The 26,678-nt window shown below is 40.8% G+C and overlaps 1 protein-coding gene across 2 annotated transcripts; it reads left to right on the plus strand.

Annotated features, from left to right (window-relative positions):
- Positions 1–4,883: 4,883 nt before the first annotated feature.
- On the plus strand, positions 4,884–24,296 carry FBXO30 (F-box protein 30). Of its 2 annotated transcripts, XM_068412320.1 has the most exons (4): positions 4,884–5,043; positions 9,741–9,845; positions 16,816–18,910; positions 19,782–24,296. In XM_068412320.1, the coding sequence occupies exons 3-4, from the start codon at positions 16,832–16,834 to the stop codon at positions 19,983–19,985; spliced, it is 2,283 nt and encodes a 760-aa protein (XP_068268421.1). In that variant the 5' UTR covers positions 4,884–5,043; positions 9,741–9,845; positions 16,816–16,831; the 3' UTR covers positions 19,986–24,296. The 2 variants fall into 2 exon arrangements, with proteins under 2 accessions (XP_068268421.1, XP_068268431.1); XM_068412330.1 differs by lacking the exon at positions 9,741–9,845.
- Positions 24,297–26,678: the final 2,382 nt, after the last annotated feature.

Raw genomic sequence — 26,678 nt, forward strand, 5'->3', positions numbered from 1 at the left:
GGTGTCGGGCGACGGTCCAGAGTAACGACACAATCTCAATGTGAGTATGGAAGTTCTCCGTTTATTCGCTAAGCACACAGCGGTTATATGGACTGTGTACATGCTAATCACGTGCCCCGATCGCACTTGTGATTGGTCTATAGATTTACATACTCAGAGCCGTGACTGCCCCCCCCCCCGGACGCAGCTCTGCTTCCCGCCGAAGCAGGCACCGCGGGGTTCCTTGTTTTGCACCGTTCAAGGGGAGTCCAAGGTCGCTAGCTCTGGGCTTAACCCTTGCTCAAAGCCTGGGTTGCTCAGACTGCTCAGTGGCACAAGATCGTGCCCCTTCTCACTTAACCGAACCTCTACACATTCTGGGTTATCTTTTATTTAGAAGACCACCACTGTCCCTTGCTTAGCTCCTTTAACAGTCCCACTCTATTCCTCCTGCCTGAATGACAATTGGAAGTAAAAGCAAAAAGTGAAGTGGATGTGGTAAGTCACAAAGAAATCATTTTCGCACCAATTCACACTGTCCTAGATTATTAACTACTTCCTCAGAGTTTCAGGTGCAGTACCCCTTCTCCAAGTTAAATAAACTGGTACACATTGTTTCTGTACTGTCATTTTGCCTCAGAAATGTTCTTTTATAAGTGCTTTTGAATTGGGGAAACCTGATCTATACTAAGATAATTTACTATCAGTTAGATCTCATCGAAAGAGGCTCCTCTGTAAACAAACACTGCCTATTGTTTTCACTCCAGATAAAACCAAACTTGTCAGTTGAAAGCTTACTCCTTGGGGGAGCGCTCATTGCAGTTTTAATTGTAACTGGAATCTTTGGAGAACTTTTATTTCAACTAAGAAGCGCAAACCTTTCTACACCAGCGCAGCTGACTATGACATATTTTCACAACTCAGAAATAGCCTCATGATCTGTGGATTTCTCTGTAATTTCTTACAGTCTTTGGTCTAAATTATCACAAGAGATTAGAGGGTGCCACCTCTAATTAACTATTAAGTTTATGTTTTTATCAAGTTTTTATTTTGAGATAGTTGAAGATGTCGGAGAACTAATGTTTCTATATTTTGTTTGCTCTCAGAAGAGTGTAGTTTACTAAGAAAAGCTGAAATATTAACACTGGAATTTATTACAGGTATATTGTGGTGTGGGCTTTTTACCTATGAAAAAGTACTCCAAACATAACCATTATCTGACAGTTTTCACTTTTGTCTTAGAAAAAGGGTGGTGTGGTGTGAAGTCAATGCTGAATGACTGCTGAAGTCCTGGGACAATGATTTAAACTATTAACAGGATTACATTTCAAAGATTATAATGACATATCGAAGTATTTGTTAATACATCCACTCATGAGACTTACAGACAAGTTTCCATGCAATAGCACATTATTTTTTCCCACTCTGAGAGAGAGCATTGATCCTTTCTATCTTGATACTTCACAGGTCTAACCAACCAAGGGAGTCCAATTTGGCAGGATTAAAACTTTATTGACTTGAAGGTATTTCTATCCCAGTACTTGGGTCAGAGCACCAAGAATTCCCACAAAACATATGTGGCACCCGCCCACCACAGCTTTTATGGTTGTAACTATGTAGGTGGGCAATTACGCGGACATTGAGACATCTGACCTGACGTTAAGGTAGATTTTCCTACCAAAAAAATCTTCTTCCATTAAAAATGGAATACGACAAAACACCACCAAACCCCAAAATTCACGTGAGCTTCTCTAACGGCTCCTTTTATAATCTGTGTCCCAGATGTTCTAAAAGATCAAATGTTACTATCAAAAATCTTTATGAAAGAGAATCTGATTACTATGCTACTTCAAGTCTTCAGGCTATTTGCAGGCTTTTTTAATGACAGAAGAGGTACCTTGTTAGAGAGGAGAGGCTTTGCTTGGAAAGGTATAAACATAAAGGCATTAAAGAAAGGATCAGATCTCTTGAGGCCTAGGTTGAAAACACAAACCTAGGGGGTGCAAAAAACTTCGTTTGAGGTCTCTGTTATTTGGAAACATCCTGCTCTCAAAGCTGTGCAGTGCAAATTGCATACATGGCTTTGTGGGCAGATCGCAGCTGTTTATTTTTACACACTGCTAAATACGAACGCTCGCGCATTAGTAAATCTTCTTGCAAATGCATTTTGGAAACATTTGTAATTTTTTTCCCTCTCTATCTCCACGTAGGAAGAATTTCCAGACACAAATACGTGTCAGTGAAAAATAACTGTGATGACTGTTAGAATTTGAAACTAGAAAGTGCTTAAATAATTCACATTTATTAGAAAATGCCAGCAAACAAATTGTACCTTCTACAACCTTAGGCACTAATGTGTTTTATTTCACATACCATTACCGGCTTACAGGAGATTGTCCGCACACCTCAGCAATTGCCTTGGCATTTGATACAGGCTTTGCTTCAGACAAGGGGAAGACCTGAACTACACTGCCTCAAGAATCAACTTACACTTCAATCTTCTGTTGCCTTCAGTGAGTGTCATGTACAGAACAATACTGGACCAGACAGAGACACTCATTTTCCATTTATGAGTAACCAGAATGAAGTTTCATTCATTTTGGATTTAAGCCAGTAGAAAATAGCCTCTCCAGTTGTTCACCCACTGAATCCTCAAAGACCTTCTGGCTTGTAGGTGAATGGTACTAAGCCAAATTGTATGATTACAACTTGCCTGATTACCTTAAATAGCAGTTCATGAGAATGATGATGATTGTCAGGTGGGGTAGAAGGGGATAGCTCTGGGGCTGTGAGCAAGTACATGCACTAAAGCATAAACGAAGCAGCAGATTCTTCCCTGAATGACCAAATGACCAGATGAGTCTCAGCTGAGATATGAGAAAAGAAGTCCAAGCCACAGAAATTCATTCTCCTCACTCAAAAAAAGCAAGTAAAATAAGAAGCCCCACTTCTGTCATAAAAGCCCAGTCCCAGCACACAGTCAAGTCAGAGACAAAAGCACTGCAACACCCTGTGTAATTAATACCTTTGGAGCAGGTTGATCTCATAGAGTGTACTCCACTGTGGTGAGAATAAGCAGCACAGCAAACTTCACCTGTTCCACAGAAGACATTTCCAATAAGAGGCAGTTGTGAAAACCAGTGACTGTCTACACAGATTCTGCCCAGCAATTTGTATAATCGCCTGCTGAGCAGGTGAAATTATTTTGCTTGGCTTCTGTGAGTCATGGAGCCAATCCCTACCATCTTCTAGAGCTCACTTGGCTAGGTGATTATGTCCTGATCCTATAATCAAACCTATGAAGGAAAAAAAGGGCCTGTCCTCAGGATCAAGGAAGATCAAGGCTGTAGTATAAGGGTGGGGTAACCTGAGAGTGCTTATTATAGGAAGAGCTGGCAATGATGCCTCATACTAAGGTCATTTTATGCTTTGTCTTACATACCTAACATGAAAATGATGGCTTACATCATCCTTTCATGTTGTCTTATTTTTAGAAAAGAAAAGGTAAGAAAAGAAAGGTTAGAAAAGAAAGGTAAGAAAAGGTAAGAATCTTCTAAGACGCTAAATGTCCGAACTAGCAACACTGAACTTGGGTTAAGCACTAAGATATTTAGGGAATCTATTTGGCTTGCTCTTAAACATAGACATCTCTCAAACAGAAATCTACCCGTGCCAGGGAAATAAGGTCTTTGGAAACTGGGTACAGATAAACAAGGTTTTCAACTGGAAGTTTAAAGAAAGAATACTATTTCTTGTGAATTAACAAACTCATCTTCCCAGTCTGTATGCTCTGTGGCCACAAAATATGTTTACATTAGTATGTTCCTTCTGAAAAAAAAAGGGTATGGTATAAATAAAATTGCTTTTCTCTCAGGACCACAGGACACACTGTGTCCCTTCAAAACACGACGTGCATATCAGGAATAAGAACCCTTACAGCCCTAATGCCCTGAATAATTCCCACCTAGCTACAGCCCCCTGAACAGTTAGCTTCCATAGTCTGAAGAGCAGAACCTGCAAAGGCAGGCTCAACACCCTACACCTCTAGGAGCAAGTTCAAGTTACTGGGGAAAAAACCTAACACGTTGTGATCAGCACTTTAGAAGCCTGTAGGGTGACCGTAAGCCGACCATGCCCCAAGAAACGTGTCAGGCATTGCCAGTAACACCAAAAGGCGTATTTCGAACAGGCTGGCAGGAAATGTTTTGCTGAGGTGACAGCTTTAGCAAGGCCTGGTGCCAGGGCGCCCACCTGTGCCCTAGATGAGACGAGGGGGTCGTTCAGACACAAAGCAGCAGCTGTGCTTGCTGTGCCCTCTGCCCAGGGCCTGCCCCGCACACTCCACCCCCTGCAGCGAAGGCCCATTCGGGCTCAGGAAAGCTTCACCAACGGTAACCCCGCTGCCAGGAGACGCTGGCTCCCAGGCCGGCTGGGCAGGGCAGGGCAGGCAGGACCCAGTCCCCCCGAGGGCACCTCTCCCTCGCACGCCGGGCCGGGCCGGGCACCAGTCCCTCTCGCCCCACACCAACAGCCCGGCCCAACAGCCGCCAGGCCACGCGCACAGGCCGCGTGCCCGCGAGCGCCGACGCGAGCCCGCCGCCTCTCGTGGGCGGACACCGGTTACACCGTCCACACCGCCCCCACCTCTGCCGCCGCCGCGCGTGCGCCCGGGCGGGCACGCGACATCCGGGCACCCCACCCCGGCTCCGTGACCCCACCCCTCCCGCCGAGGAGCGCGCGCAGCCGCCAGGGAAGAAAGGCCGTGCCGGAGCCGTGCGCGCTCCCGGTCTGTTGCCCCGCCCCTCAGCAGCGCCGGCGGGGGCCCGCACCCGCCGCCCCGCCCCGCGTGCTCGCCGGCCCTAGCGCGCGCGCCTGTCCGCGCGGCCTTTGGGGGCGTGGCTGGCAGCAGGGCCGCGCGGGAGCCCGGCGGGCGGCGAGGCAGAGCCGGGCCGGGAGAGGCGAAGCGAAGCGAAGCGAGCGCCGCGGCAGCGAGAGCCCGGCGGGGAAAGGGCGAGGCGCAGCGCAGTCTCCCGCGCCTTCCTGCCTGCCGAGCGACGGGGACGGGTGAGCCGCAGCTGTCCGCGGCCGGCGGGGCGAGCCGGGGCCTGCGCCCCCGGCGGGGCTGCGTCCTGCTCCCGGCCGGTGGCGGCTGCCTGGCAGCCGGCTGGTAAACAAATGGCGGCCCGGCGGGGGCGGGCGCCCGGGGTCGCGGCGGGGCGGGGGTGGCCGGGGCCCAGCGTCGGCTCGGTCGCGGCTTCTCGCTGTCCCTGACAGGTCCCGGCCGGGAGGCGGGGGCGGCGCTGACCGCAGCCCCCGGCGGAGGCCGCAGGGATTCGGTGTGCGTGCTTCGCCGGTGTCCCCTCCTCCCTGCCCGGCTCCTGCGGGGCCCAAAGTGCTGAGTGTGTGTCGGTGGTAACGTGCCATGTTGGGTGGCCGCCGGCCGCCCCGCCCCCGCGCCTGGCCTCTCTGCGGGCCCGCGGCCGCCGGGAGCGGGTGGCAGCGGCGGAGCGAGCCCTGCCGCTTCCTCCTGGCCCACCGCGCTGCCAGCGCTATCCGGGCTGTCGCGACAGCACGTGGGAAGGGGTAGGGCCGGGGTCTGCATGGTACTGTCGAGGCTGCAGTCGGAGAGTCTGCTTTCTGCACGGAAGGAGAGGGGAAGGGAACGAATAATCCAGAGGTATTGCTGAAATCCGCTGCTAATCCCCCGTGTCCGTGTATTTCGAGTAGCTGTGCTCATATCACGCAAGAGGTGGTGGTTTGTCTCTCTCTTCTCTTGATTCTTTTTTCTGATGGCTATTATTGACATGCATTGGAACCTTTTTTTTCCTCCTTTATGAAGGTAAAGGAGGTTGCGTAGCTGTATTGGTGTAACCCCACAGGCTGGCAATCAGAAGTGTGTAGGGAGATGACAGCAGTTTGTTGAACGGCACGCACGTTGAAACAGCGGTGTGGCCTCACTTCCAAAAGCTCTAGTGCCACTGGTGTTTGCAGCAGGTCTTCTGAATTCTCCAGGGAAAAAACCTGTAGGCTGGAGAGACTGCTTTCTTTTGTTCTGTAAACTTCTACTTGGATTTGGCTGAGGAGCTTTTCATAATCCTTGTTTCCCTTTTGCTGATTCTGTTGTTAATATGCCAAAATAAGTGTGTGTTAGCATACTACTCCAAAACCGGGCCTGTGCTACTGTAGCAGCAGCATCACCTTGCTTGTGCTAGCACTTTAGGCAAGAGATCTTCTCCTGCTTTCTCTAGAACGGGTGTGTAGCACTTGATGGTTAATTCCTTTGCCTGAACAGCTGCTGTCTTCTGCTCCATGTTACTGTCATACACCTTAGCTTGTGCTGTGATCTGGAGGGTTAAGGTTCATGCATCCTTGCTGATGAGAATGTTAGTTATGTGTATTTATGATCTTCCCCTGTCCACCCCTCTCCCAAAAGTACAAAAATATTATTAAAAGAACTTTGGCTGGTAAGCAAGTTAAATATCTAGAAGACTGAAACATACACTGGCAGATTTAATCCGTCTTCCACTCTATATGCATGTAAATATCTGTGCATAATTTCTCCATAGTGGTCAAGTTTCATCCAGAGAAGAAAGAGAATGAAAGGGTGAATTGGGGTTGTATTGCAAGCTGAGACTTTTTGTGGGGTCTCTGTCATTCTTTTCCAAAGTTAGAAGGTGTTAGAGAACAGGAGAATCCCAGCAGAATGGGCAAAGCCTATGCAAAAGCAGTGTGTTTTTACTTTGCTTCTTGAATATTCTTTCTTTTGCACTGAATTCGTCTTTTACTCAATTAACTTCTTAAATTTGGCTTATATTTCCCTTGCCTCCTACCTTGATATTGGAAGTCTAATGGGCAAAATAGGTGCTGAGTTTAACTAGCAGTATCTAGTTGGAAACTTTCTGGGCAAGATTTCTGCATGTTTTTGGACAACCAAGTTTCTACCCTAGGCCCTAAACAGTGTCTTGTAGTACCTTTGTGAAGAAGAAAGCAGATGGCTATTAGGTTTCAAGTGAGCTGCTGCAGATTTCAGCTTTGTAACAAACCTATGCTTTGTATTTAGTCCAATAGAACTAAAAATAAGAAATAAAATTTCCTTCATATTGATAGACCTATTTCTTTGGTGAGCTCTGTCTCAGATGAGGCAAATGCTGTTTGCCTCTGGCAATGAGATCCAGTGGTATAGAGATCCGAGCAGGGAATCATTTATCTAGTAATCAGTGTACTGGTGACAGTTCTTTTTCAGTTTCATTATCTGTACAATAAGAATAAAGATAACTCGAGTATTTGTTGGTGAGATGGTTAGATTGTATAAGGAGTAAGTATTCCTGAACAGACCACAAATAAACAAGTAGTTACACTGTTAAGTGAGGGTTACAGAGAAATCCTGTGTAAGCTGTCCTAAGTGTCTGGGCACTGTCTAGTCTCAATATTGAATGAAGGAAAAAGACTGAAAAAAATCTTGTAATATAAACTGGTCTAAAACAGGCCAAGAGAGTTAAAGTCACAGGAGAGCTCTAGATTCTGACTTACTTTGTAAGCTACTGTTTTTAGTAGTTTTTGAGGTGACACTTGATGTCTTGTTTTGGTTTTACTGTAATCTGTTAATGCTGTTTGAACCTGAAAGACCCTGCAAACCCTTACAGTCTGTAGAACATCTACTTGAGTAGACTGTGCTGTTGTTTACCAAATGCCAAACATTGATCTAAGCTCTTAATGTGAAATCATGATGAAAACCTGATAGGTTTAAACTTAAGGCATGACAATGAGAGGCATGGTGAGGTAAAATTCTAATTGGCGTAGTTACAGCTTTTCATGTAAAACTTAAGGTGGTGGTTCAGGTTGATGGTTGAGTCATGATACCTGGTTCAGACTCAGTTACATAGGTGCCGGAAGGTGGGTGGTGTTTAGTTTGTTTGTTGAAGTTTAAGCTTTGTATTTTTCTATTTTGAAGCATCTCTAGTAGAAACTGTAGTTTTCCAAAAGTGCTATAGGACAGAGTAATTTGTTGGAGTGACAGATTCATTGCAAATAGGATCTTTTTAGGAGCGTGCTTTATTGACGTAGCTGTAATGCTCTTAAAAAACCTTGTTTTAGCTGAGTCACTATTGTCATCGGCTATGGAATGTGTTTGGATGGGAAAGTTCAGCTGGAGTCTTTGAGGAAAAAGTAACAGAAGCAAGCCTGTTGACGTTTGGAAAAGGCAGTCTAAATGGTATTAGAGATCAGAAATTCATGACTCATTATATGTCCTAACACCCTGCACAAAAGTGTAGTGCAGATCTTTGTTTTCCAGTTCTTCATTCAAGTTAAAAACATACTGAAAGAGCTGGTATAACATGCTCATTATGAGATCTGTTCCCAGCCTCCTGTCATCAACTATTTGAGATAGGTGAGTTTTTGTTTAGAAAATAGGGTTTTTTTAAGCTGGATATTTTTTACTATTTCCATTGGTTTTAAAACCAGGCAGCTTGGAAGGTGAAAAAGCCTAGCAGGTGCTGCAAAAACATCTTTCATTTGATAAGTGAAATACCTGAAAACAGAATAGGTTAAACTTGTTAATACTGTCTCTGTTCTTGTTCTCCTATTCTTTTTGTTCTACTTTTAATTTTTGAAAATATTTTAGAACAAACTCCATCTCTTTTCCTTTAGTATTATCTTGTGCAGTGGGGAGATCTGTTAAATTTCTTTTGTGTACTGTCAACTTTTGCTGTACAGTGGTCAAGCCATCTTCTACTAACAAGAGTGTATTATTAATAGAAAAAATAACCTTATATGTACAGAGTACGTAACATCAGCATTTTGGTCTGGGATTTTGGAGAACAGTTGTGTTCACGTTCCATTTACTTTAAAGTTGTTTTCTTATTTTGCTATGGGAACTGGTTAAACTTGTATAGTAAGACCTGAAACAGTATATTAGCAGGATTTTTGGCCTGGTCTCTGTAAATATACAGAGGTCAGGAATTCTGCAGCAACATGTATGAATTAAAATATTATGTAAGAAGAAGGATTTATTTTTGGCTTCTTTGGGGTGGATAAAACTACCTACTGTAATATAGAATGCATTATGTTTTCCAGTAGTCCTGTTTCTGATTTCTGAGAAGTGGCTTCTTTTCTTTTCTTTTTTTTCTGGAGGATTTGTGAGATGATATCTGGGGATAAGGATATAATTGTTCCTTTAGGTATATCACCTTGGTTCCACCTCTGTTAAGTTTTAGTGATGATCTCTAGGTATGAACACATGGAAGAAGCAGTTTGTTACAGTAAAGAGCTTTTTAATAATAAAGAACGGTTTAATAAGTTCTCATGTCTGAAGACTGAAGCTGGACAAATTTTAACTAGTCTAAAATGCAGTTTGTAAAAGAATCAAACTTTAAATTTATTTATTTTTTTTTAGTTCTCCAGCTGTTGCAATCTTAATAATTAAGTTTGTTTTTTTTCTTAAGTGGTTCCTGGTGGACCAAACTAAAGAAGTAAGTGAAGGAGGTCAGAATAATAACTTTTAATAATCTCTTCTAGCCTTAAATCTAAATAGGTAACCCTCTAGTGTGACTATCAGCTAGCAGTAAGCTAAAATGACAGAATTTAGATTACACTTGCAAAGCCTGTTAAAAACTTGTGTGTTTTTCCATAAAACCTGCAAAATATTTCACCATTTGTAGCTCCAGATAGTGTAAGCACATGACCTTTTCAGAGGACTGTACATATGGAAAGCAATCTGTACATCTGAAATGAAACCTTACTTCTGATCTCATTTCTTGCAGAGTCTGCAGCAATCGAGGAGTCGCACTGAGTTCAAGTTCAGAAGTACTTTACACATGAAATCTACTGGCTCTCTAGCTGATTCTGTGCTGTCACCATCTCAACAGGTAGAGTGCTTTTGTGCCTGAGCCATGCAGCAAGCATAGCTGTTTTGGTGTGATTGTCCTCTGTCAGTGTGCGGCCAAAGGCACATCGAGGCCTTTGGATTTCTGCTTTGGGGAATGTGTCAAGGAGACAAGAATGCATGGCAGATGTGTCGCAAAAGTACTCTAAGGAAAAGCCTAGTAGTTTTGGCTTTGATTTTTAACATTCAGAGTTTAATAGTGATAGAAGAAAATGTTCTATCATTCCATCAGAGCTTCTATTCTAAAATGGAGCAAAGCCAGACACATGGGGCATCAGTGGAGGGTCCATTTCAGTCAAAGTAGTGTTTTCCTTTGGGTCATTTACCCCTTGAATTCTGTTTTTTTTGGCTGCAATGATTTGGGAAGAAATACCTCAGTGAATTCTCTGAATGGGAGGAAGATGGTTTGCCACTAGGGAGAAAGGAACTCCTAAAGTGTTACGCAAAAGAATGCAAAATACAGGTCAGCTCCTGTAATAGGATGTTTGGGGCAGGAGTTGACATGGAAAAGCTTTTCTTTCTAAGGTTGACATAAAAAAGTTGCACTTCCGTATAATTCTAATACTCACTATTTTTGCTATAGTGATAAGTTTCTTTTTCTTTTGGTGTGGTTTGTTTTTGAGGTAGATGGATAACATCAATTTATGCTTCAAAAAGCACTTAGTAAATACTCCTTCAATAATACATCACTGATAAAACTAGAATCTTCCAGAAGTACATATCCCTCTGAGGTTTTTTTCTTGCAATAAGAAGCCATGTTTTGAGCCTGACCTTTTTCTGCCTCTTTTGTGTAATACATAGAAATTGCTGTAGACTATGATGGTAATGGTAGAAGTAGCATACTACTTGTATAGTAGTTTGGGCTTCAGTAATTGAAGCTTCTTCTCATGTGTTCATTGATTAACAAAAAAATAATGTAGATTTATTCTACTATGTCCAATATGTGCAGTCACTGCCAGGCAGGGATGATGCTCTCTTCTTTGTTGTGGATGAATTTATGTTTGAGAATGCAGAGAAAACTCGTCTATGCAAATTTTTTGAATATAGTTTTAAGTTCTCTGATCTGCCTAATTGTAACAGAAGCCAGGGTTGTCGTGATGAACTTGGGTGTGAGGGGCGGTAATTTGTATCCTATAAGGCTGAGATTTTAAGTGTGGCATCTGAAAGGATTCTACTTCCTAAAAGTATGTCTGATGTAAACTAGTTTGAAGAAATATAAGGCTTCATAAAGTTCCTGTCAGGAACTTCTCTTTGAAAGCAGAAAAATTGTATAAAAAAGAACAATTGCCTAGTATACGAGATATTAAAATATGGCCACATGTACTACTTTATTACCTGTGCAACTGAAGCACATACCTTTAAATTTGTCACCTCTTAGTCATGTTATTTCATGTTAATAACTAGTAGTTTGTAATGTTTGTTGCTCTTTTGAATTTACCATTTTAAAGAGTAGTTGGAAATTAGTGTAGCATTAGATCAACTTTGCTGTATGTCCCTGTTTCCTGCCTTCCCAATGCTGTGGAAAGACACTTAAGCAGGATTTCAGGTACCCAGGTCCCTAATATGAGGACAATGGCTGCACTGGCTTTGGAGAAGCCTCAGAATGGGGCTGTTTAGCCTTAGGCTTTGTGGAATCTTGAGCAGTAGAGTTAGGGCTGCCTTTTGTTGCTCACCTCAAACAGGGATGGCAACTAGTGGTGGCATTTGCCATTCTCCAGTTGAAATGGTGTCGAAGACATCTTGCTGAACCTCCAGTTCATGTTTTTCATCAGTTATTTGAAAACTGTTAAATCAAAACAGACCTCAAACCAACCAACCCAAACACCACCACCCCCAAACCCAAAAAGGGAGCATAACATGCATAACATAGACAGTTAATGAGGCCACGCTATTGTAGTAATAGACTGAGGTGTTGGTCTTTAGATACAAACATTGTTACGCATTTTGTGCAGGATAGGGATGACAAAACAAGAAAAGCTTACCTTCTAGAAGACTGCGAAGCTTGTTTAAAGCATTTGATAGACCTGTGAGTCAAGATGAATGATAGTTATTCTCCCATGCATGGTGGGATAGAAAAATAAAACAGCTTGTTTAATAATTATCGATAGTACTGCCAATTCTATTTTGGCAGAATATTCTAAAGCTCTCTTTTTTTTGTTGTTGTTTTGTTTTTAATAATACTGTTCTCTACCTCTTCACTTATTTTTCCTTACCCTTTTTTTTTAACCACCTGTCACTTAAATCTCTCACTTGGCCATTTCCTCTCTGAAAGTTTCTGCATCTTGCCAGACTTGTTAGCTACTCTTTTAGCCAGAGACCTGGGAAAACGCTGGAAGATTCAGAAATATGTCAGTCTTCTTTACAATCTCCAAAACAAAAGGGGAATTTTTTAGAATGGTTTGCATTTATTTCGCTGCTTGTGGGTGGATTTGGATGCTCCTGGGAGTTTAAACCTGTAGTACTGCTTGTGTCTCTCTATTCTGCTACTTCCTTGAACCAGTAATTTAAGAACCTGTTGGCCTATTTAGTCAAATTTGATAGAGGGAAGAGTCTCAAAGATAGTTGAGCTTTATAGGTTTGGTGAATAAAAGGTAGCTGAGTAATGGAGAGTTCCAATAGCAGTAATAGTTGCTGTGATTTGCTGTCTTACTGGCACCAAATAATTCATGTAGGGGAGAGTAAGTAAGCAGACTTTGGGTTTGATAATACTAAGTACAGCTCCTCATACTTTGTGGTGTAGAAGAAAGTGAGAGTTCTCACTTGCAGCTGAAGTATTGTGTGGTGACTGTTTGAAACCCTTGTTATGCTATTTTAATGTTTGTGTTACAACAGCAACTGAAAATCATCTGGCTGTAGCAGCTGGAATTTTAATCCTTTTAATTATGACAGATTTTCAAAGCATGTTCTGGCTGATTTGGTCAGCTGACTGTATAGTATGTACAATAACATCAAGTGATGGCACAAATTCTGAGAGCAGTGGTCACCTCACTGGAACTGGATGTATTTTTAGGTTTCTCTGCTAGTAACAGTCAAGCGTGTGCTTAAGCATCTCATATGAACTGAAGCTAGTTGCTGACACTGCACTATCGGAAAAGGGCAGCTGTTCGTTCTTGCTATAGTCGTTGATCTGACACTCTTCCACCAAATTCTGGCAAGGAACACAATGGGGTATAAACACTGTAAATATTATTGGTACATGTTTTAATGACAGTTTTTTCTCTGCAGGTCAGCAATGACACTCTTTGCTAGCCCTTTCAGTTTTCTGTATCTGAGTAACTGAAAGCACTTTGTTACCTCCAGCAAGAATTTTCTTTATCTCCCCTTTACCCAACAGGTTTTTTCTTTTACAAGGCAATGTTTGGGTAGAGGGTGGTTCTTATTCTCAGTGTAGTACTAGTGATATATTGGTTGTGGTTCTTCAAAGGAAAATGATTCATACATGGATGCTCTTAATCAATGAATCAAATAGGTGCTAAGCTCCGTGGTTCACGAGGTTAGCTTACAAAATGGAGTGAGTCATGACCATTTGTTGATTAATGAATGTGCTTATTCTTGAGGTCTTATCCATTATTTCACCAGTTTGATAGGGTCATTTTTTTTTTTGCCTTTGGACTTACTTTGCAATTTGATAATTGATTTATATCAAAAGCCTTGAATAGTTTAAGCAGTCCAAGAAGTCATGACTGCCCAAAACAGTTGTTGATTTTGAAGCCCAGGTATAAAAATTAAAAATGCAGAAAAAGTACATTTAATATATATATAAAAGGACTTTGTAGTAAGCTATAAATAAAATGTGACATTCTGACTAAATTGAAGTTCTGCAGCAGGTGCTGTGAAGTTAAGGCTTGTAAGAAGGAAACAGAATTTTAGTGAATGTCCTGCTGATGGTCTACTGATGCCCAAAGAGATTTTAAATTACATGTTTAGTTAAGGAGCCAAAGGATTTAGACTTTAAGAGAAATGGCAACTAATATCAAACTTTTTAGTGACTAATGAAGTTCTAATTTACAGAAACTGAGAGAATAGGTTACTTCAGCTATTTAATTGATCACATGCATAACTGCTTCTTTATAAAAACAATTGCAAGCATCTGTTATAGAACTAAATTAGCATCTACCTGTTGGTAAAACATGGTATTTTAGTGTCTGCTCTGGCTTTCATATACTGTCTGTTAGTGATATTTGATGTCTTCACCAGGTTTTGTCTCCTTCTTCCACACTTCAAAATTTCATTTGCTTGTATGAAATCACTAAGTTTTGATGAATATTAGCTTATGTGTGAAAGGAGTCCAGGAGCCTGAGAAAAGCCAGTATCATCATGCAGCTCAGGTTTCACAATCTGACTTGTAAAGACCAAGATAGTGTGCTAGGGAGGAGGATGTTTTACTGTCTTAATAGAATGTTCTTCTGCATAAGCTCACATAGGCTATTTAAAGGTAGTATTTAATGATGGTTGGCTGATTTAGGGTATGTCTACACAAATGGTGCAGGCAAACACAAGCTCAGTTTGACTGCATTCTGCACTGTCTGCATGCGGGCCAGCTTTGTCCTAGCAGCAGAACAGTGCTAGCACAGCAGTGTGCGCTACCCAACACACCTGCCCTCTGCTCCAGAAGTGGCTCGCTTCTGGCTGTCTTAAAGTGAGCAGGGTGCATAGCTTTTTGCAAAGTAGGTAAACAATATATTTTTTTTTTTTTAAACATAATTGTGGGTAACTGGTTAAATTAAGCCTTACTGCTACCAGACTGCTTGTTTTACTGGAGCAGGACTGTGTTTAGATACATGAAGCAAGGGCTGGGTTCTATGAGGGCTCTTGCATTACAAACTAGCAATTGTCTTTTTAAGGGCTGTTTCCATCTTGTGTTAAGCGCTTTAAAATACACACATAACCTGAGATCTTCCTTTTGATCTCTGTTGACTTGACAAAAACTAGAGTTTGGTTTCAGTATTGATGCAAAACTCTGAAATTTTCTTCGGTCTAGCAACAGGTAGGCTGCTGTATTTGGCAGGAATTACTTAGAGAGGGCTTTGCCAGAAGAACTAAAAATATCTCAAATAATTTTCTCTTTTTCATTCTTTACTGAACTTGTTTCAGCTCTTTGCAGTAGGTGCTATCTGGCTTAATATGCAAGTTGAAAGCAGGTTGTGTGCCAGAAAGGTTTGCTAAAATGTTTAGCAAGTCAGTCAGTTACGGAGTTCAATGACTGATGCGCTTGACAATTTATCTGAAACTTATTTGTTAGTGTATAAATACTAAGATATGGTGGGGAAAATTCAGCTGTGTTTTGCCTGCTAAGTGTAGCACATATGCTTCTTTGTTAGAAGTGTTCAGGAGAGTGGGTGGCTAAAATATTTGAGTTATCCAGATTACGAGGGATGGGAGGATGAGGACTGATTGGTACTTAAAGTCGACATGAATTTCAAAGCATTAAAAGAATACAAGTGAGTGAAGTGTCACATAGATTTCTATTTAAATGCCTTAAATAATTTAAAGTGGAGTGTCTAAAAGGCTGTTTTGTTTCCTCTTAGCTTCAGTTTGAACAAAAGGAATAATACTAATCAATTTTATTTTTACAGTTTTTAAGTATTTTTAATTTAAGAAATCTTAATGCATTAAAACTAAAGTGTTTAGTCTGAAGACGATGCATGAGAGCACTTTTTAGCTAGTAGAATAAAATAAGGCACCATTTCTATTAATCTTAAATTCTGTAAGCATTTTATTTTTCAAGAAAATTGCTGGAGGGTGGGGAGTGAGGAACAGATGGAACCGAGCAATGTATTTTTGACACGGTATTTTGAGATGTGTAATCCCTAGTGGTATCGCTTCTGAGAGGGAGTTTGTTAGACCATAGGGGAGAGCTTGGTCACTTGCGTGGGCCTGCACTCCAGCTAGCAAGCAGTTCCAGAGCGTCTCAAAGTATGGTATAAAGACACAAAGTTTACTCTCTCCTTTTTTTTTTTTTCTTTTTTTCTCCCTACCACAACAAATAATTTATTTTTTTTGTGTCAATTTGTTATAATAGATTATGCAATGAATTTTTTTTGGATTTTTATTGCTGTTTGGCCTTGTTATGTAAAGTTGTGTTACCCTTACACTTGGAACTGCTGGTATTGTAATCATGATGGCCATAGGATACATTAAAAAACTTACCTTTTGTGAGTTGAACTGGAGGTATAGATAGGACTATGTTGGGTAGTAAAGTTTTATGTAAAAGTTTTCAATGAAATAAAAAGACTTATTTAACGGGTAGTGTAATTTCTACCCTTACGCAACAACTACTATAAAAATAAGGGAGGAGCTATAGGCTATAGATGAAGAAGAGCGAAGAGCTGTTGTAAAGGACTGCTGTCTGTCAGAAGCATGGGGGGTTGGAGAATGGGACAAGACGGGACTGAGGTACACACTGAGGGCTGCAGATTGCCTTAAACAGAACTGCATGAAGAGGGTGTCAAAAGCTTAGGTGGTAGCAAGCAGGCCAGGGAATAGGTTGCCTCTGTTTACTTTAGAGAACTGGAGATGAGGATGAATCTGCCTTCCTTTATTTCATCTCCCTACTCTGTAGAATTGTATGGTTTATGATTTTAGGTAGTAGGCCATAGTCAACAGTCATGCTTTTTTTTTTCCCATTGAATCATCTGTGGGATGGGCAGGGGAAAAGAGCTATTCCAGAGGGAAGGATTATACAACATTTTTACCTAAGCTGCATATGTTATACCTGGTGAATAAATGCATAGACTATGTCCTGAACTCTGATATAAATGAACTTTTAAACACCATTTCTTTGAGACAAAACGTCACATACTTGTTCTCTTAAAATGGCTACTGATAAGTTCACATTGTGTTAACATGCATCTCTCTGTATATGTAGAGGATGCAAAACTGCAAATAACTTAGTAAATATTAACAATATTGAGTTAATATTGTATGCTTTTGTCTCCTTTCTCTTCTCTCAGAATTGGATTTACAGTCATGGAGGAACATCAACAGCATTTACACTGTGTGAACTGTGTCAGCCGTCGTTGTATGACCAGACCAGAGCCTGGCATTTCCTGTGATTTGATTGGCTGCCCATTGGTTTGTGGAGCAGTTTTTCACTCGTGTAAAGCTGAGGAACATCGCATGTTATGTCCACTTGAAAGAGTGCCTTGTTTGAATAGTGGCTTTGGATGTCCCTTCATAGTAGCCCGAAATAAAATTGCTGATCATCTAGAAGTTTGTCCTGCAAGTGTGGTATGTTGTACCATGGAGTGGAATAGATGGCCAGTCAGTTATGCAGACCGAAAATCTTATGAAAATCTGAGTAAAGATGTTGATGAAGTGGAACAGTTGGATATGGCTTTAGCCCTTCAAGACCAACGCATGTTATTAGAATCACTTAAAGTATCAACTATGATGTCAAAAGCAGGTGATCAAATACCAGAACCCAGAGAGCAAACTTCTGTCAAATCAAGTGCCCCGGATACAGTGCATTCAAATGGTTTGATGCCTGTAGATGAAGAGTCCTATGGTGCACTTTATCAAGCTACTGTAGAAACAACAAGGAGTTTAGCTGTTGCTTTGGATATCCTGAACACTGCTACAAGGGACATTAATATGTTAAGTTCAAGGCTCTGCATTTCACCACTTGAAATGAAAGAAGATACTGAGATTAAAGAACAAGCTTCTAATGGCATTATTCAGGATAAAAAATCTGACCATGAATATCCAGATGAAGATAACATAGGAGCAGTTGGGGGAATTAACTTTGATAGCCTGAATCAGAATTCACAAATGGAGCAAAATGGTTCCAGTGATATTTGTTATGATGTAGTGCAAAAACGTGACTTAAATCTAAACCTGAATAACTCTGCACTTTTGTGTAATGGCTTTCATGTAGAAAATGAATGTTCAAAAGCGTTGGACCAGAATGAAGATCTTGGTGTATCTAATTCAAAACCATCCAGTATAGCAAATGGTGAATGTACTGCATCTCATGATGATGAAGCATTACAGTCTTGCAGCTCCTTCCCTGAAACAGCACAACTTAAAGAAGTAATATCAGCTGATCACTTAGTTAATGGCAATGTTAATCATGTACTACTTCCCCATAATGCTAACGAAGAAGAAATGTTAGAGAGCCAAGTGGAGCAAGAAAGACTGAGAAACGTAGATGCATTGTCACTTTTACGGCATCGATCATACAAATTCCTTGTTAACCACTTTTGGTCTACACCAAAAGAAGACAAAGCTGTTGATACGTCAGATTTGGAGATAACAGAAGATCCTATGGGTCTTCAGGGGATTGATCTAATCACTGCAGCTCTGTTGTTTTGCCTAGGAGACTCTCCTGGAGGTAGGGGGATATCAGAAAGTCGCACTGTCGATGTGTACCACGTTGACTTTGGGACCCAAACATTTTCTCTCCCATCTGCTATATTGGCCACAAGTACAATGGTGGGGGAAATAGCTTCAGCTTCTGCATGTGATCATGCAAACCCACAGCTCTCAAATCCAAGTCCATTCCAGACCCTTGGACTGGATTTGGTATTGGAATATGTGGCTAGATACCAAACAAAACAGCGTTCAATGTTTACATTTGTTTGTGGACAGTTGTTTCGGAGGAATGAATTTTCATCGCATTTTAAGAATGTACATGGTGACATTCATGCTGGCCTTAATGGCTGGATGGAGCAGAGGTGTCCTTTGGCATATTATGGGTGTACATATTCTCAACGCAGGTTTTGTCCTTCAACACAAGGGGCAAAAATTATTCATGACCGCCACTTACGGTCATTTGGAGTTCAGCCTTGTATATCCACAGTATTAGTAGAACCAGCAAAAAGCTGCTTAATTGGACTACACAATGACCACCTGAGTAGTCTACCTTTTGAGGTTCTGCAGCACATTGCTAGTTTTCTAGATGGCTTTAGTTTATGTCAGCTTTCGAGAGTGTCACATTTAATGAGAGATGTGTGTGGAAGCTTGCTTCAAGCACGTGGAATGGTGATACTGCTTTGGGAGAAGAGAAAGTACCCAGATGGAAGTTCTTCTTGGCGGATAAAAGAGAAGGTAAGTTATTTTCTATTTTGAAGGTGAAAGGGAAAGTATTAAATTGCTCATGTCTCTGCTTTTTCCCTTAATATTTTCCTTGATCACTATTGTTATTACTGTTTTTTGATATAATATCCCTTCAAGAAACAGCTTGTCATGTAGAACAACAATTAATGAAAATTGCTAGCTGGTTGGCTAAGTCTTCTCAACACTTGAAGTAGAAGTTAAAATAGTGTCTGTCTAGTTTTTACCTGATGTAAATCAATTAACCTCTGATTTTCCCAAGATTTTAAAATATTAAATGATTACTTCATTATTTTCTTTAATATCAATATTCCATGAAAGTGGGAAAGTTGCCTACAAAGTTTGCTTTTCTTGCCTTTACACTGTTTACAACAATTTTAATTTTTGCACATCTGTTGAGATCCTATCCATTGCCATGATACTGAGTGCTTTAAGTATGTAAATAATTCTTAAAACCTGTGGGTGACCTTTGTTTAGTAGTTTTCACCATTCCCCCCTCCACCCTGAACTGCAGAGTATTTGCAACAATCACTTGGAATTGCAGAAGTTGATAATTTCAGAAATGGATCATTGTGACTCGTCATGCAATGCTTTGTCATTTAACTTCTGATTGCATCTACTTTGTAGATGCAAAAAGTATTGCCTGCCTTTCTTCTCAGTGTTCAGAGTTGACCTGGAATCTGAATCAGCCTGGGATTGGCTATACAAAATGTAGCATTGTATGTTTTTGTCACGTTGATTTTTAGTATGATTTATAGTAGCCGCAAAACACTGCCTGAAAGTATTATAGCACAAACATTTAATTTCCTGCTCTGAGTTCAGGTATCTTAAACCATTTTGAGTCTAAGTGCAACTTATTTTCTAGGTTTGGCGCTTCAGTACAGCCTTCTGTACTGTGAATGAGTGGAAGTTTGCTGACATTGTAAGCATGGCTGACCACTTGAAGAAATGCAGCTATAATGCTGTAGAGAGAAGAGAGGAGGCTGTTCCGCTGCCATGTATGTGTGTAACACGAGAACTCACTAAAGAAGGACGTTCACTGCGGTCTGTTTTGAAACCAGTACTTTAAATATTGCAGCCACTCCAATTGCACATACACTCAAGCACCTGATATAACCTCGGTAATATTATGTGACACTTTATTAATGTACTAAAGATACTTTCTAGCTAAATCTACTCTGCCACTGTGTATATAAGGTTTGAAGTGACATTTATTTTTTATAATACTATTTAGCTGGAAAGTAATGGAAGTTGCCTTAACGTTTGAAAAATTCGGAACTTGCTGGACAGGGTAGTTTTATCTAACTTATATAATTTAAGAACAAAATCCTAAGGTGTGTTTTCTGATTCACTGGTGCCCATGTTGTTGTTAACTGATAACATTTCAAAAATGGCCTCTAGGTATGCACATTTAGATAGGAAACACTGAATTGTAGTGAGACAAAATCCTGACCAAATGTACTTTCTGTATTTGGTCTATTTTTTTTAACAAATTATAAGCCAAATATTTGAAAGATAAGGAAGAATTCAAAACTTTATAGTAGATGTTTCAAACACAGCTTTTAAGCACATCTTTTCTTATGAAGTTGGTGTTCTAGAGCTCTTCCTAGTTAACAGGTGATCTAGGATCAGCTTTTTTTTATTTTTTTTTTTTTTTTTTTTTAGGAATTATCTAAGTGAACTCAGATTTACAGCAGCTTAATTTTTAGTACAACTTTCTTTTGACATGTCAACAATGATTATTTTTCTTCTGAACTATTAACAGTTATTTCACTTTCGGGAGCAAAACTTTTAGAGCTAAACCCATGGAATACTAGTTTTTACTCTCGCACCCACAATGACATCAATATAAAATGTTTAAAATGTTTTTTCCTTGTCCTGCAGTTGGCTGAGGGTTAAATTGCTTGAGCAGACAGACGTTCAAAGTATGTGATGAACAGTTATGGATTTATAATGCAGCTAATGAAAGGGCTTCCCTTGTGTTTTGGTATTGTGAGGTGTATTGTCTCCTTTTCTGTTAATTTGTCTATAAAAATGCTGCTTTTCTGAGGAGCATTTTAAATTACTGGTATGTATAGCGAATGTATCATCTTCATAAGATGAGACATGATGTGATAATTGCATAAGGCGTATCAGAAATGTATGTTCAACCACATCTGTTAAATGAACAACTCCAATTTGCTTCCAGTCTTCCATAATAAAAGATCTTACAAAGCATTTGTGAACAGAGAGTACATGCTATGAAAAACGGCCTGGTATAGCAAAACTGTAATAACTTGAACTAGGCCTTTCCAACTTGTTTGTATTAATGTTGGTGTCTCTAGCCTGTTGCACTTAGCAACTGTGCCATAAAGCTAAAACAGAAACAGACCAGAGCTTGGAACAAAGAAATACAGTGTGTATTTCCATTATAGGAAAAATTAAGAGATTAGTAAGGAGGAGATGTTTACAAAAATGGCTGAATTTATTACTCGTAATTTCTGTATTGGACACTTGTTTATGGCTAGTCTGGCTGCAGTTCACAATTTTGGTATCTGTACATTTCCCATTCTGGGTCCAGTCCAGCTAAACATTCACTGCCTTTTTCTATCCAGAGTGCTACAGGTGCCCAGAAAAAAAATTAAATCTAGTTCTTCAGTGCCATGAGTTGAAATTAAAAAAGCTCAAACAGAAGTTCTGCCTGGATCTTCAAACTGCGTGTTCTCTTTCCACACTTTGTTTTTTGTTTGGAGAGAGAAAAGGAGTAAACTCTCTAAAGACGTTAGCAATATTTGCAGTAATTCTTAGCTGTTACCACAGTTATGTGGAAAGGAGAATCTAGATTCATGTACAAATCTTGACTATACCAACTGAGATTTAGGGAGCGATGTTAACACCCGCCCCACCCCAGTTCTCTGAGTGCACGGAAATGCTCATTACCCACAAATTCTTCAGTACGAGGCAGGAGACAGACCTTGATCAGTTCTTATCTTTTAGCTCTAATGGCTGCTTAGAGCTGCAGTGTTTAAAGGAGTGGTGTGATTGGAAGGATCACAGAATCACAGAATGTTAGGGAGTGGAAGGGACCTCGAAAGATCATCTAGTCCAATCCCCCTGCCGGAGCAGGATTACCTAGATCATATCACACAGGAACGCGTCCAGGCGGGTTTTGAATGTCTCCAGAGAAGGAGACTCCACAACCTCTCTGGGCAGCCTGTTCCAGTGTTCAGTTACCCTCACTGTAAAGAAGTTTTTCCTCATACTTATGTGGAACCTCCTGTGTTCCAGCTTGCACCCGTTGCCCCTTGTCCTGTCAATAGATGTCACCGAGAAGAGCCTGGCTCCATCCTCATGACACTTGCCCTTTACATATTTATAAACATTAATGAGGTCACCCCTCAGTCTCCTCTTCTCCAAGCTAAAGAGACCCAGCTTCCTCCGCCTCTCCTCATAAGGGAGATGTTCCACCCCCTTAATCATCTTCGTGGCTCTGTGCTGGACTCTCTCTAGCAGTTCCCTGTCCTTCTTGAACTGAGGGGCCCAGAACTGGACACAATATTCCAGATGCAGCCTCACCAGGGCAGAGTAGAGGGGGAGGAGAACCTCTCTTGACCTACTAACCGCACCCCTTCTAATACACCCCAGGATGCCATTGGCCTTCTTGGCCACAAGGGCACACTGCTGGCTCATGGTCATCCTGCTGTCCACTAGGACCCCCAGGTCCCTTTCCCCTACGCTGCTTTCCAACAGATCTGTCCCCAACTTATACTGGTACATGGGGTTGTTCTTGCCCAGATGCAGGACTCTACACTTGCCCTTGTTATATTTCATTAAATTTCTCCCCGCCCAACTCTCCAGCCTGTCCAGGTCTCTCTGAATGGCTGCGCAGCCTTCCCGTGTGTCAGCCACTCCTCCCAGTTTTGTGTCAACAGCGAACTTGCTGACAGTGCACTCTATTCCCTCATCCAAGTCATTAATGAATATATTGAATAGAACTGGTCCCAGTACCAACCCTTGAGGGACCCCACTAGACACAGGCCTCCAACTGGACTCTGTCCCATTGACCACCACTCTCTGGCTTCTTTCCTTCAGCCAGTTCACAATCCACCTCACTACCCGATCATCCAGACCACACTTCCTCAGTTTAGCTGCGAGGATGCTGTGGGAGACCGTGTCAAACGCTTTACTGAAATCAAGATAGACCACATCCACAGCTTTACCATCATCTATCGACCGGGTTATGTCCTCATAAAAGGCTATCAAGTTGGTTGAGCATGACTTCCCCTTGGTGAAGCCATGCTGAGTGCCCCTAATGATCCCCCTATCCATGATGTGCCTAGAGACAGCATCAAGGACAAGTTGTTCCATTACCTTTCCGGGGATGGAGGTGAGGCTGACCGGTCTATAGTTACCCGGGTCCTCCTTCTTGCCCTTTTTGAAGACTGGAGTGACATTCGCTTTCCTCCAGTCCTGAGGCACCTCTCCTGTTCCCCACAACTTAGCAAAGATGATGGAGAGTGGCCTAGCAATGACTTCTGCCAGCTCCCTCAGCACCCGCGGGTGCATCCCATCAGGGCCCGTGGATTTATGGACATCCAGATTGCTTAATTGGTCCCTGACCCAGCCCTGATCCTGAATGTTGAGGAGTTTATGGTTGTGTTTATGGCTAAATCTACTTTAAAACATCTGTCGTGGGTTACTGGTATTGTTTTAGTCAGCAATGTGGTGGTTTTGGTGCTTGGCATCCTTTGTAACTACCCAGAACCCTGATAAGTATAGTAGGCAGGCACGTGTCTCGGTCACTTAGGAAAAGAGGGTATTCAGTTAGAGGAGCTGGTGTTGGTAGAATCTCTCTTGTAGCACGGTGCAGATCTACATCTAAAGTATCATCTGTTGTTGATCTATTAAAATGATCTTTTTAAGTACTCAGTGTTGTTTTTAGGAAATAACACTATTTCTCAATACATGCACTTTTGTTTTCAAATGTAGATACAGGCTTTTTTTGTTAAATTAGTTTATTTTTTATGAGAATCCAGAGCTATTAAAATATCAGTGTTGTAAACAAAACCTCTGCCTTGTAAACTGCTCCAAATGCAGGAATACAATATAGTTATGATAAAAACTTTTTTTTTTACACTGCTATGCAGTTTGGAAAACATCTATGGTGTATAGTCAGTCTATCAAAATGTGGCTTGTTCACATTTGCCCTTGAATTTTAAAAATGTTGTATCCCTTTCCTGGTACATCTTCCTTACGGCATATATAGACAGCTGTTCCAGTCTTTCTTTTACTTGATACCACATTGCTACTTTGTTTAAACTATTATGTTTTCAATCATTATGCAATATTTTTTTGCAATGTCTGTTGAAATCCTAATAAAACTTTTGGAGTTTCTCTTTTAGTATGATTGTACTTTTTTTAAAGCTTATCGCCAGCCTTCCAGTGTTCAGACATGGTGCTCAGTGTCTGCCTAAAGGATTCTAGTAAGTACTCAAAGAATCAAGTTACATAAAAGAATCTATTTACAAACATTTAAAAACTGCATAATTTGGAAGTGATTAATATGTATTCAGATTCACTTCATTATGAGGATCAGTCATTCCTTTTTAGACACCCATTTCTATTGCTTTGGTCTATTATGCAGCATAGATTTCCTTCCACAATTAAAGATTTAACTACATAACATCGAAGACTCAAATTGTACCTTATAAGTTTGTTTTAATTGTGTTTTCTGAGTAATAAATTGAAAAGATTATCTGATCAACATGGTACACGCTTATGCTATCGGTTTGTGAAGAACATTTTCAGTGTATTGTCTCGTGAGTAAAGTTTCTGTAGAAAGTAGTTGCTTAAAATGGTACAGAAGCAAAAATGTAGGGTGGTTTTTAGATAGTAGTTGTAGTTCAGACTGTTTGTAGAATGGCAAAACATAAACCGAAACCTCATTAAAATAGAAGACCCTGCCCAGAAACCTTTTGCCCTGCCGTTTGCTAATATGAGTATGCTAATAGTCTTTACAAACAAAAATGTACCTATACTACATAAATATGATAATAAATTAATCTAAACTGTGTTCAGTAACATGGTGTGACTTATGGTTTAATTTCAGCCATTACAAACTTGTGGCTATTTTACTGTTTAGACAGGCCACATTAGCCTTTTGTTTTTCTCTCTCCGTAAGTGGATTAGATATTCTGCTGTGTAAGGAAATATTTTTTGTCTCACTTTAACTTTCTTGATACTTAAAATATTCTAGAGGATTTGACGATGTGTTTTAGCTTGTTTTTCTGAGAATACTACTGCTAAAACTATCTTCATAGGCTCTTATCTGCTGAATGTGCTTTCCTAAAATGAGATTTAAGTTCAGTGGAGAATTTGATGCTTGCTGTAATATCAGAAAGCTGATTTAATATTTCAGATTATCTTTGATCATCTTCAGATGAGCAAAATCTTGTGGTTGTTTACAGCACTGAGGAAAGAACAGCATTCAGATAGTGTTTATAAAAAGTTGTGGCATGTAAAGCAGAGACAGTTTGAAGAATGGGATTCTCATAGTGTGACTGGTCGGCATGTGGTGAATATTGTAGCAGTAATCCAAACTGGAGAGGAAAACTGAATGGAGAAGTAGGCTTAAAAGAACAAAGGCATCCAGTCCCTGCATAGAGGCTCTTCTGAGGGACTGCGTTTGTGAGAGTGCTGGGAGTTTCTCACTTGTGCATGCCGTTAACTGTGTTTTACTGATGATTTACCAGTCTTTCCATGATAGTGGGAGTTACCTGCTGCTATTTGAGCTCTATAATGTGCTTTAGTTGTAAACTGTCTCCAAGTGCTGCCTGTATTCCTGAATTAAGTATTAGTTAAGTTGAATGCAGTCCTCTCTACTGAATGCAAGGTGTGTATTCAGTGTAGGTTCTATATGCTGGGGGTGTCAGAGGCAATATGGTAAGAAGAATAGAAACATAAGGTCCTTCAGGTATGGAGAATTCATCTGCATGGTTTCCATCGGTATTTGCCAGAAAAAGGGAACAAAAATGTGTTAGGGAATACAAGGAGCAAAATAAGAAGACTGATAGCATTCACTATAACTGGCTAATGGCCTGGTAGTTCAGAAAACATTATTAGTCATCGTTAGATGTACTACGAAATGTGACAGCAAAAGTGCACACCTCTGCCGTTTTGACAAACCGAATTCTGCAACACATGCAGTAGTAGGTATGCAGACTGGTTATAGCCTCAGTTAGTAGAAAAAAAGGTATACAAAATAGGCATGTCTGATTTTAACCGCAAAACGTAGAAGAAAAGCTAGAATTTAATGAGGTATGAATTCACATAAGGCTGGATTTGTAGAATCAATCATAAAAATGTGATTTCTGCCTTGATGATATTTCAGTGTTCTGGTGCTTATTTTCATCCTAAACTATGCTGACATTTATTTATTTATTTAATATCATAAAATGAATGAACTGCAGAAAAACAGTAGTAGGAAAAGTTGCAATGACCTTACAAAATTATTTCAATTTGACAGCATCATAAGAGTCCAAAGAAGGGCAACAAAGCTGGTGAAGGGTCTGGAGAACAAGTCTTATGAGGAGTACCTGAGGGAACTAGGGTTGTTTAGCCTGGAGAAAAGGAGGCTCAGGGGAGACCTTATTGCTGTCTACAAGTACCTGAAAGGAGGTTGTAGCGAGGAGGGTGCTAGTCTCTTCTCCCAGGTAACAAGTGATAGGACGAGAGGAAACAGCCTCAAGTTGCACCAGGGAAGTTTTAGATGGGCTGTTAGGAA

The sequence above is a fragment of the Nyctibius grandis genome, chromosome 1, assembly GCF_013368605.1.
Source record: "Nyctibius grandis isolate bNycGra1 chromosome 1, bNycGra1.pri, whole genome shotgun sequence".
In the NCBI taxonomy this organism is placed as follows: Eukaryota; Metazoa; Chordata; class Aves; order Nyctibiiformes; family Nyctibiidae; genus Nyctibius; species Nyctibius grandis.